The 12,037-nt window shown below is 33.9% G+C and overlaps 2 protein-coding genes across 3 annotated transcripts; both read left to right on the top strand.

Annotated features, from left to right (window-relative positions):
• Positions 1–988: 988 nt before the first annotated feature.
• On the top strand, positions 989–5,911 carry LOC108744395 (delta-1-pyrroline-5-carboxylate dehydrogenase, mitochondrial). Its single transcript, XM_018480138.1, has 11 exons — positions 989–1,126; positions 2,025–2,232; positions 2,296–2,423; positions 2,486–2,626; positions 2,707–2,878; positions 2,961–3,148; positions 3,510–3,732; positions 3,812–3,990; positions 4,342–4,530; positions 4,955–5,073; positions 5,126–5,911. The coding sequence occupies exons 1-11, from the start codon at positions 1,083–1,085 to the stop codon at positions 5,242–5,244; spliced, it is 1,710 nt and encodes a 569-aa protein (XP_018335640.1). The 5' UTR covers positions 989–1,082; the 3' UTR covers positions 5,245–5,911.
• A 674-nt stretch (positions 5,912–6,585) lies between these two features.
• On the top strand, positions 6,586–12,018 carry LOC108744242 (mucin-5AC). Of its 2 annotated transcripts, none has more exons than XM_018479928.2 (6): positions 6,586–6,917; positions 6,980–7,179; positions 7,487–7,639; positions 7,701–7,857; positions 7,917–8,082; positions 8,145–12,018. In XM_018479928.2, exons 2-6 carry the CDS (start codon positions 7,068–7,070, stop codon positions 11,136–11,138), a joined length of 3,582 nt encoding a protein of 1,193 aa, XP_018335430.1. In that variant the 5' UTR covers positions 6,586–6,917; positions 6,980–7,067; the 3' UTR covers positions 11,139–12,018. The 2 variants fall into 2 exon arrangements, with proteins under 2 accessions (XP_018335430.1, XP_018335423.1); XM_018479921.2 differs by having other exon boundaries at positions 6,586–6,852.
• Positions 12,019–12,037: the final 19 nt, after the last annotated feature.

A 12,037-nucleotide genomic window follows, 5' to 3' on the forward strand; every position in this document is an offset into this window, starting at 1 on the left:
ATTTAGTAAATTTGAATAACCTTACGCTAAAGTGATTCTCCAGAGTTCAAGTTACTTATTATAAAAGTTTGAAATTTCTGGTAGCTTTTTTTCTGTTAATAAATATAAATTTAATCTGTTCGGTCAACGAATCTCCATAAAATGACGTGTAAAATTACAATTTTTTAAAATTTCCGTAACTTTTTAACGGTTTAGTGAATCGATTTGTAATTTTTTCAGGAGTTTTTGAATTGAATGAGGAACGTTCTTCCAAATTTTTATTTGTCTCTTAGCATTTTGACCTTAAACTATATTGAAATTGAAATTAAAATCTACAACTATTCCATGCTTGGGTTATACAAAAAGAAAGTTTGGCCACATCCCTTCGCCCTTCGTCGAAAAAGGTTTCTTTTTCCAATTCAAATCAATAAATTATGACAAACTAAAAATTTTTACGAAATTGTCTAAAAAGACAATTTTATAAAAGTGTATGATTTTTGGAAATCGATAATTAAGAAACATGGATTCAAAACTGAACAATTAAAAGTTCCAAGTTAGAAACAGGTTTTAATTTTTTTTTTTTTTTGTTTACTAATCTTGCAATTTTCATTGTTTTATATGTTATTGCTATAGAAATACTTGAATTAAATATTTCTAATAATATCCAACAATACATAATAAAAAAAAATCAAGTCCATAGATATAATTAAAAGGTCCAATACCCGACATTTGTAGTTGAAAACAAAAAAAATTATGTAATAGTAAAGTAGGTACGTATTTCATAGCGCAGTTGCAGTATACCTATCCTTTTCCAACAAAGGGTTATTTTATTTTTTTAAGGTGTAACCTACCCCTCTCGTACTTTTTTATTTTTTTTACGCTTCTAAAATCATTAGAAACTATTAATACAATCAAAATCCTCCTAATTTAGACCGAAATCAATTATTTTATTAACTTTAATGAAACGTATAGAAAGAGACAGAGATGTTTTGGCAATTTACCTTGTTAAGTTTCGTTACGTCATTCTAGAGAGCAGTTGAGATTGACAACTAAAACACTGGAGCAGTTTATATTTAATATTTAGTGCAAATTAAAAAGAAAAAATGTTATCAGTGTGTAGACAGTCTTTTAGTTCAAGTTTACAAAGGTCAGTGTATTTCAATATTGACAACACACTTTATTATTATGTTTATCTCATTAAGTTTTACTCAGTCTTACAAAAAAAACAAGTTTGTTTGTAAGCATAAATGTGATTTGGACCCATTAATATGTCTCCTTTAATTAATTACTGAAGCTGATTGTATAATAATTCTAATCAGACATTAAAATGTTTTGTTTTGAACTGTGGAAATTTCCACTGCACGAAAATCAATATGCCACATATTGAAACTTTTTCGTGCCTTCTGTTACATTAAATTTCTTGTTTCTTTGTTTTCGTATTTAAAAATATAATTATTCAATATACGCCCTTATTTTCAGTAGAATATTTACCTACACTGATGGGTATTACCCTAACAAAAACTATTTCAGTAGTGTCACCTACATTTTCGAAATTTACTATTTCTATTTTAAGAATTGTTTACTGAAATTGAACAAATAGACAAGAGGTTCAAACTCTATTTCTAGTTTTATTTTAATTAAAGTTAACTCCATCTATTTTTGCGCAAAAATTATCCTATTTATTATTAACACACAACTAGGTCATAATCAAATTATTTATTATTCATAAAAAGTATTTATAAACCCCCCTCCTTTTNGTATTGGTTATTGAACTTTATTCAAACTTATACTTTAATATAACCTACGTTAAAATTTCCAAACGCTATAAGGCAGCTTGACATATTAGGCAGAGGCGTATCATTAGTTTTTCCCCCCTATATACAAATATTTTTTATTTAGTATTTTTTAACTGAGAATAGTTACTTTCAAGCATGTGCATGCATAATTATTCCTTCTGTATTCATGTCTTCATTAATTCAAGAAAAGTGCAAAATATAAGCAGTGGCGTAGAAAATTGAAATTTTAATATCCAATATATGTTTCAGAATTAGTATTCGATGTGTACATTCAGTAGTGCCAGAATATAAGCCTGAGGCAGATCTCCCTCAAAATGAGCCTATTTTAGATTATTTAAAGGGTTCCAGAGAACGAACTGAGCTGGAAGGGGAACTTAAAAAAGTTAGCGCAACTGTTGAAGACGTTCCAATCATAATTGGAAATGAAGAGTTCCGAACAGATCAAGTGAAATATCAAGTAATAAAAAAATATTTTAAATAAATAAATTGGACGAGGGAATTTTTACATTTTTTTTTGTAGGTTATGCCCCACAATCATCAACATAAAATAGCGAAATTTTATTACGCAACGCCTGCACTAATCGAAAAAGCTATAAAAGTCGCTACAGAAACACAAAAGACGTGGGACAGAACCCCTATGAGCGACAGGCAGGATAAACTTCTCTAATTATATTGCAGCACAAATATTGGAAGTAATAAATAATTTTCAGATTTGTGATATGGGAAAGAGCGGCGGACTTAATGGCCAACGAACACAGACAAAAATTGAACGCTACAACAATGCTCGGCCAATCGAAGACTGCATATCAAGCGGAAATCGATTCGGCGGCCGAATTGATTGACTTTTTTAGGTAATATTGTCCTCACAAAATAACTAAACAAAAGACAAAATGACAATAGACAAATTATAATGCACTTTATTTTATCGTAGGTTCAATTTGTACTTTTTAAAAGAAGCCCTACAGTATCAGCCTATTTCAACCACTCCAAAAATTTTTAAAAATAGCATGAGATACAGAGGCGTAGATGGATTTATGGCAGCCGTAGCCCCTTTCAATTTTACTGCCATTGGAGGAAATTTAGCTTACACTCCAGCTCTTATTGTAAGTCTCCAACAACCGAACAGGATAAGAATCCTTAGTCTCAATGTTACAGAAGTACAATTAATCATTTATCGTCTTGTAGGGAAATGCTATGCTATGGAAGCCCAGTGATACTGCTATTTTATCAAATTATACAATTTTCAAAATATGCCGTGAAGCAGGGGTGCCCCCCGGCGTGGTAAACTTCTTACCAGCCGATGGACCCACTTTCGGAAAAGCCATCACACAATCTCCACACTTGGCTGGAATTAACTTCACCGGAAGTGTTCCGTAAGTTCCCAAAAATGAAATTGTTTAGTTAAGATTTTCGTGACCATCCGTGGTTTACTTGACAATAGTTAATCATTGATTGTTTGCTCGGGAAGTGAAATTCGTATATATACACAGCATTCGTTTGTCTATTGGCTGAATTAAATATGGGCGGGACGTCTGAATGTCCAATCAGCGTAACGCCTGTATATCTATAAGAACTCCGCTCTGAGTATTTGGTTTCAAATGGAGTCAGACCTTCGTTAATGTTAGACATAAAAAGAATAAACATAACTGTTAACGTTAATTTAAACAGGGGTACTTCACTTGCAAATTTATGTTGTAGAAAGTCAATTTTCAGAATTTTTTATTTTTCTTTCAGTACTTTCAATTGGCTCTGGAGGGCGGTAGGAAATAATCTCGACAAATATGTTAATTTTCCAAAAATGATCGGAGAATGTGGTGGAAAAAATTATCATTTTGTACATCCGTCAGCGGATGTTGAGTCAGTTGTGAACCACACAATTAGAAGCGCCTTCGAATTTTGTGGACAGAAATGTAGCGCGTGTTCCAGGATGTACGCACCTGAAAGTTTATGGCCTCAGGTATTTTCTAAAAAAGTTTATTTCATTTATACAGCAGTAACAATTGAACGCAATTTTGTTAATTTATTTTTGTATGCAGATAAAGGACGGTCTTATAAGTAAAAGAAACACTTTAAAAATAGACGACCCAACTAAATACGACACATTCACTGGTGCCGTTATCGACGCCACTGCTTTCAAAAGAATAAAAAGCTACATCGACTTCGCGAAAGCAGGCAACGGATTAGAAATCGTTGCTGGCGGCAAATGTGATGACAGGTAAAGATTTAATATACACCATTTTCAAAAAACTGTGTCAGTACACAATAGTTATGCTCTATCAAATAATAACTTGTATACAGCTTATCTTATCACATATTAAAAATTACATTTGCATAGGGACACACTGTATATGCAGTTAATAACATACTTACAGCGTGTCCAAAATGATACTGAGGTATTCTTTAATAAAGGAACACTGTCCATGTGTTATATATAGTACTTTGGACGTATTGTATATAAAATTACTTTTTGTACATACAATGTGTCCAAAAAGAGTAAACGTTTTTCGGTCTAAAATTACATTAATTAATTACGAACTTTGTATTCATTGGAATTTGTCGTTTTTAGTAAAGGATATTTTATTGAGCCGACAATAATTTTTACCAAAGATCCGCACACTAAATCGATGACTGAAGAAATTTTTGGTCCCGTATTAACAGTTTACGTATACAAGGACAAAGACGTAAATAGTGCCGTGGATTTGGTAGGAACTAGCACCAGTTTCGCACTAACGGGTGCCGTTTTTGCTCAGGACGAGTAAGTTTTATTTTTCAGCCCAAAAACATTCATTTTCTCTTGTATCTTCATTTCGTTCGTTTCATCTTTTCTCCCTCTCCAACGACTATATTCACCCATTTTCCCACTTTTCCTAAAAGAAGACTGAAAAGGACTGTTAATTTCTTAGACAGACATTCGAGAACTTATGAAGAATAAGTGAATCGAATGGAAGTGTCTGAGAACTTAATATGGTCCTTCGAGCCGGATATCTGCCTTAGTCCACAATGACTCACAAAACTTTATAAACTTATTGTTCACTTGTGAACAAGGGTCTTCCACCCTACACTTTGACTTTGCACTAGAGTGTAGAGGCACTAGCAGTTGGTGGGAATAAAGCACCCATAAGGATGATTTCAGTTTGCTTGAAGGGTTTGAAACCATCTTTTTACTCAGCATTTTTCAGGAAATTCTTGAAAGACTCTTTGGAAACTCTCAAAATGACAGCTGGCAATTTTTACATAAATGATAAGTCAACTGGTAGTGTAGTTGGTCAACAACCGTTTGGAGGTGCCAGAATGTCTGGTAATAATAAAAATAATTTTTTTAAACTATTTAGTGATTGCTGTATTTTTAGGTACCAACGATAAAGCTGGTGGTCCCACGTATGTTTTACGTTTCGGGAATCCCCAGACGATTAAAGAGTCGTTTGTACCACAGAAAGAAATCTTTTATCCATACATGTTACAACCCTAATCGAATCCTCTCCTTTTCCAAGTATTAATTACTTATTAAAATTATTATTGTTACTTATAATGTGATAAATTTTTTTGAAAGTATTCCCTATATTGTTAAGGTGATTATTATATTACAAACCTAAAGGTATTGTTTTTTTTTGTTTTTATCGTACAATTTATTAGTGAATGTTAGTTGACTGTAAACAATAATTTTGTTCTTTCATATTTCCTGAAATTGCTTCCTTTTGTTATCACAGTCCAGGTGTTAATTAGGAACGACAAGTTACATAGCAAATATGTACATTTTGTCGTCAATAAGATAATGCGAACATATCTTTTGCTTTTTAAATGTAAAATCGATTGTCAAAAAGATAAAGATTATTTATTTATTACTATTGTTATTCTTAGAGAAAAATGAATTTTCGTTTTCAATTCTTTTAAAAAGACATGCGCACGGTATGGAACCTAAGACAATATTTGTAAAGTAGTAATATACACGATTAATAAACGTAAAAAAAAAAAACAATATAAACAAGATACATTTGTTGTGTTGTAACAGGTACCCTATCTTAAATTTGTGAATCGGTGTGTATATGCAACAGGCATGATAATTATAAAGTATGCTCTCATATTAATATTTTAAATTGTATGTATGAAACCTTGTAAGAGACTATAAAAATGCAAACTAGACTACAATTTAATTCATCTGTTAAATTGTAGATAGCAATATAAATAAAAGATAATAAAATAAATGCTAATCTACGATTTTTAATCCTAAATTTGATATTTTTTATTCATTTGTTTTCTTTATTACGGTTTTGAGTATAATTTGATTTGAATTTTTTAAGATGGGAACCCTCCTATTTTCTTATCAGCATTGACTTTTACATTTTAAATTATAATTGTCTGATTGTGAGAAAATTTTAGTAGGCCCTGACCGGTAACTGATTAATAATTAAACACCCTGTATAGCAGTATATAATACAGGGTAGCCATAGAAAATTTTCATTTAGGAGCTACTTATTTTTAGGAAGCTTTGTATTAAAATATGAAAACTAGACTGTGTAATTAATTATATATACATTAATATTCATTGCTTCTAGGACTTTTTGTATTTTTACTCTCACTAAATTGACTTTTTGTTAACATACTTTTTAATGTAATAATAAGTAGGACAACAATTTTAATTTTAGAATTAAGTGTAGGGCGAAATAATGTTTAATTATTTTTAATTTTTCATTAATTCCCTTTTTTTAACGGATGTTTACTATTTACGGGTTGTAATATATATTTTATGTTGGTAGAATGGAGGTAAAATCAAATGAAAGTTTAGTTGTGTTATTAGTTACTTTAGTTTTTATTATTTTTGATTGGTACAAAGTTGTAAACTGCGTTTTTATTTGATGGTCAATCAGGAAAATTTATATTGTGCTGCTTGAAATCGATTACAAACGATAATTTTATAATCGTTTTATGAAAGCGAAATACAAAAACACCCTGACAATGTTTTTTTTGCATGGTAAAGAGTATTAAGGGCAAAATGCTCGTGACATGACGCCATATTTCTAATGAAAATATAACTGTCAAACCTAAATCAAATCATGAAACCCTGTCAAAGTTGAATATCGTAAGTAAACAATAATAATCCGTAAAATTTTGATTTTTTCCCTCATATTCAGAGGGCACCTAACGGTACCAGTATTCAATTGTTTTACGAACTTTGCCTTTACCTAAATTTCGGTTGTATTTTGTAGGTCATGGTTGTTAGCACCAATATGGGTTCTCATCATGTGAACTGTGATTTTAATTCCTGCAGAATGTAAGAAAGTAAATATTTATAACATGCTCCAAACACGTAGAATCCCAATTACGGAAATAAACGAATACCTTACCTGCAAACTTTGTAAGGGTTACTTCATAGACGCCACGACAATCATTGAATGTCTTCATACCTGTAAGTGACTCAACTGTTTTTCCTTTTATTTTAAAATTTACGGAATCTACAAATCTCATCACAATACATTTATTTTGCTGATAAGTTGGGAAATGCTTTAAACTTAATAAATTTTAACATTAAGGTTATGTTTGGTTAGTTTGTGAAACATGTTTGTATCACAAAATTCCTTTTAACCACAGTTGTTTCTCTTAAACATCTTAATTTTCAGTGGATTCAGTTATTTAGTGTGCTCTACTCTATGCTTAGTATAATGTTCATTTATTGACAAGTAGCTTTATTTGTATATTGAAATGTTTTGTTTCAGTCTGTCGAAGTTGTATAGTGAAATATTTGGAGAACAATAAGTATTGTCCAGTATGTGATGTTCAGGTCCACAAAACTAAGCCTTTACTTAACATTAGACCTGATAAGACGCTGCAAGATATTGTTTACAAACTAGTCCCTCGACTTTTTCAAAGTAAGTTGCATCAGAGACTAAAATTGGCAAATAAATACTATTTTATGTGTAAATTTCATAGATGAGATGTGTAAGAGGCGTGAATTCTACACTTCTCACCCTGAAGTGCGCCCTTCTAATTTGGAACAGTGTGGTGAAGTTTCATACCAACATATTTTGAGCCCTGATGAAACAATTTGTATATCTTTAAACTATCACGGTCATAGTGGGCCTCCAAGGTTAATAGTTTGTAGTGTCTTAATATTTAATTGTTTTCATTGATGTATATCTTTCTTAGATATTTACGATGCCCGGCAGCAATATCTGTGGTGCACATACAGAAACTTTTAAGAGCGAAATACGACCTTTGCAAAAACCACCGCATAGACATTTTGCACAATCAGGACTGTCTCAATTCTCACCTCACTCTTATGGATATCGCCTACATTTACCTGTGGCGGCGGGTGAGTAGTTACTAACAAAAGAATTTTTTATGTAACTATTTTTTTTTTTTTTAACATTACAGAAGGGTCCTCTAGATTTGACCTACAGGATATACGAAAACACAGCTAAGAGGCTAAAACTCGACTCAAATTCATCCATTTCAGCGACTGAAGAAGACGAATCATCAGAAACAAAGAACGAATGGAAAGAAGTGCAGTTGAGAATAAGTGAGACTGGCGAAATGTGTGTAACAGGTGTCGATAACACTACGATACTCAACGAAGAAGTAGCAAAGGGTAACATGATTGAGATGAAAAGTGAAGAAACGTCTTCGAAAAAAGACATACCTCCGTTAAAACCAATCACCAAAACCAGTGTTACTAATACATGTGTTAAAAATAAAAGTATTTGCTCTGAAGAGGCAAAACCGAACGCAACAACGACAGCATCACAATTAGCAACAACAACAACAACAATAACCACAATAAATACTCCTTGCACTTCCGGTTCTTCAAACATCACATTCGCTTCGTTTGTAACAACCAGCACTTTGGCAGGTGCAGGGGGCACACGAAGTACCACAACTTGCACTTATACGACCCTGAGTTCAGTCACAAGTTGCACGACGTCTCGCAGTAACGATGGTGTCGGCAATGTCGTCAAAGATGAAAAGAAAAAGACAACGCCCTCTCCTAATGCTGTCGAAGATGTCTCTTCAATTTCCGTGGTGCCTTCCGAAGACAAACAATCAAAGAGGAAAAACTCCGGAGACGCCGAAGGCGAACCACCCTCGAAACAGCCCAAACCCACTATTTTGAATCATTCTTTAGCACTTCAGGGCATTTCTTTGAAGCAACAAAGTCCAAAGACTACAGAAAATGGGAGTAAAGATGTCCCTATCGTTGCCAAAACGACCACGTCAAGTAATGTTATAATTCGAAGTGTTACGACAGTTGTCCCGCCTATTAACGTCCCTGCAACTTCCACGGCCCCTTCAACATCTAATAAGCCGATAATAATCAATAAAAGTTATGCGATAACCAGACCCACAACTCCCGCTAAAAAATGGTCAAGTAAGACCACAGGTCCCGTTAGTGTGCCTTGCTACACCCCGAAAACCACGTATAATTCCGTTCTCAACGTTCCCCGAGTGTCTGCCGTCATTACAAGAACAGATCCAAAACCATCAACGTCAACACCCAACACTAAAAACACTTCCCAATCGTCTAACGCTGTTAACGTTCAAACGTCATCAATTGACACCAAAAGTTCGGAATTTAAACCTACTACTGTTGCTCAGGCAACAGTAAACAATAAATCGTCAGTTAAAGGATCTAAAACGACAGCGGTTCCGTTAGGGGCATACAGAACATTGCGCGAACCTCCGAAGTCGTGGAATTCGCAGATATCGAAAGCACATGTCCAAAAAACAGGCGTGGACGTTAAAGCAGGTGAATCTAAGAACGCAAAACCTGCAAAGTTTTTCAAAATGAGGAACAACATACCCAGATATTTGGGCAATCCTGCGTCTGGAGTAAAACCTATGTACCAAGTGCACTGCAGTCCTGAAAAGGACAAAGCCAGTTCCTCCGAAGTAAATAGCAAACCCGAGAGCAAAACGGAGATCAAAAAACATTCTATCGTTAAGATCGATCCAAAAACATTGAAACCCATCTCCGAAAAAGCTCCTGAAACTACAAGTCTAAGTAATCAGTCGGATTTGAAGATCAACACTAGTTCGGTACCGATATTCAATCCGTTGAAGTTGCAAAACTCTCCGAAAAACGAGAGAAAGTCACCTAAAAGTCCCCATTCACCTCCCAAAATTAAAACATCCTCGCCCACGTCAAAGCGGGATAAACTCAGTTTAAACTTTACACCGCCTAATCCTTTTGTACCCAATTTAACATCACCAACGCTTAATCCAAATCAATTTCTTTACTCAGCTGTACCCCCAGGATTTCCCGCTTACGATCCGCGAGTCGTTGCAGCTTATCACAATTTACTTTACGGTCAAGCACTTCCGTTTCCGCCCAATCCAGTACCACGACTCAATCTCGAACTTAACCAACGGAAATGTTTCGAGTCACCGGGGAGTCCTAAAATATCGTCGGTTTGTTCCATAACGTCCTCTGAAAGTATGTTGTATAGTTGCCCCAAAATGTCTGGAATCTCGCCACAAACTAGTCCTCGGCTACCCCCTGATAGTAACATGCTGAAACCTACCACTTTTGCCTCGACGACAAGCCAAAATCATATGAAGCATTACAACGTTTCGTCAGTGACCATGACTAGTCCAAGGACATCTACTTCAACGGATCAAAGTTCGACTTCGAATTCAAAATCTTCCGGACATCATAATATGAGTCAGAATCAGTCCCTTTTGAAATCTTCTAGTAGTAGTGAGAGTCAGAAGGACGAGAAAGTGGACCAAACAAACACCCAGTTGAACCCTAGAATTCCCACGTCCCGTTGTCAGGACTTAAGTCAATCCAGTTCTAAAAATTCCGCAAAGAATTCTTCAAAGAGAAACAACGGTAAAGATGGCGTTAAGCCAGAAAAGAGTTTAGAAAATGCAGTGGAAAAGCTAACCCAGAGTAAAACAAAAGAAAACGCTATTGCTCAAAAAAATAACGACAGGATTGCTGAAAAAAATAAGAACGAAAAACTTTCAGAAAATGATGCTGCTATCAACACCGCAAATAAATTTACTCCTACCACTACTGACGAAAAAAGTATTACAGAGCCGGACTCTAAGAAGAAATTAAAGGAAGAAAAAAGTGAAATGGTTAATGGCAGGCTTACAACTTCAAACGGGTCATTAGAATCGAAGAGTCTACGAAGTAATGATAAGGAAACGAAAAATTGCGAAGAGAAACGGGATTCGAACGGAAATCTACCAGCAAAGAAACTGTTGGATAATCGTAACTGTGATGAAAAGACGCACGACGACGCGAAAGACACGTCAACGGCGAAGGAAACCGCTGAAGATAAAAAATTACAAAAGACTACTGAAAACAGTGATTTGGGAAATAATAATGGAAACTTGCTTGTTCAGACTGACACTAAACGTTAAAGTTAAGGACAAAGGAAAATCGAGAACATTATATTTATTTGCCTACCGGTAGGTCTTCATCACTCCTGTTATACCATACGGTGTGTATATTTGGTAAAGTACAAACGTTACTATTGTGGCTCAAAATGAAGTTTGATTTTAATTTTCTCAAAATTACTAGGGACCCGAATAGAGCGTACAAAGATTTCTGCATTTTGTTGAGATTTGTGGCCCTAAACTTTTGTGACGCCTCCGGTAGTTCGAATTCTCTTTCTTTGTAAAAACAAAAGTGGTGATAATTTTTCGTAGGTTTTATGTAATTTGTTTTTCATATCAGGGAAAGTGCCTGCATGTATTAAGTAGCATTGTTTTTTATTTGAATTAATTTTATTTGTTTTTTATGAGTACGGTGCCTTTTACCGAAACTAAATGACCTTGAATGAGAAAAAAAATATGAGAAAATAATGAAAAATACACCAATTCTACTAATCTCTATTTTAAAAATACTCGCTTCTTAGTTGGGCAGTCTTTTCTGTTACGCTTCTTTGAAAATATTTGTAATTAGTTGTGTGAATAAGTTTTCATTTTTAGATGCAGTTTAATCCCAAGGCTAAATTATACTGAGGTCGACAATTTCGTGTTTGTTTTTTACACTTCCTAAGAAAACTACTGTGTAGAGACAGAAATAATATTTTAATTCCTTATCATCAAAAATATATTTTTGATGACTTCATAAATCGCCTTTTCATTATAATGGCGTGGTAATTTTAGGACAGCCTGTATATAATTTTTATACTGTTAATTTATTCAGAATGAAATGTTTCTGATAAAAACGTATTATTATTTTTTTGTTAATAAGACCTGAGTAGATGGCATTATTATTATTATGTTGTAGCCGAAGGAGAACGCCTTCCGAAGAC

This window comes from Agrilus planipennis, unplaced genomic scaffold (genome assembly GCF_000699045.2).
Source record: "Agrilus planipennis isolate EAB-ADULT unplaced genomic scaffold, Apla_2.0 scaffold6, whole genome shotgun sequence".
NCBI classification, from domain to species: Eukaryota; Metazoa; Arthropoda; class Insecta; order Coleoptera; family Buprestidae; genus Agrilus; species Agrilus planipennis.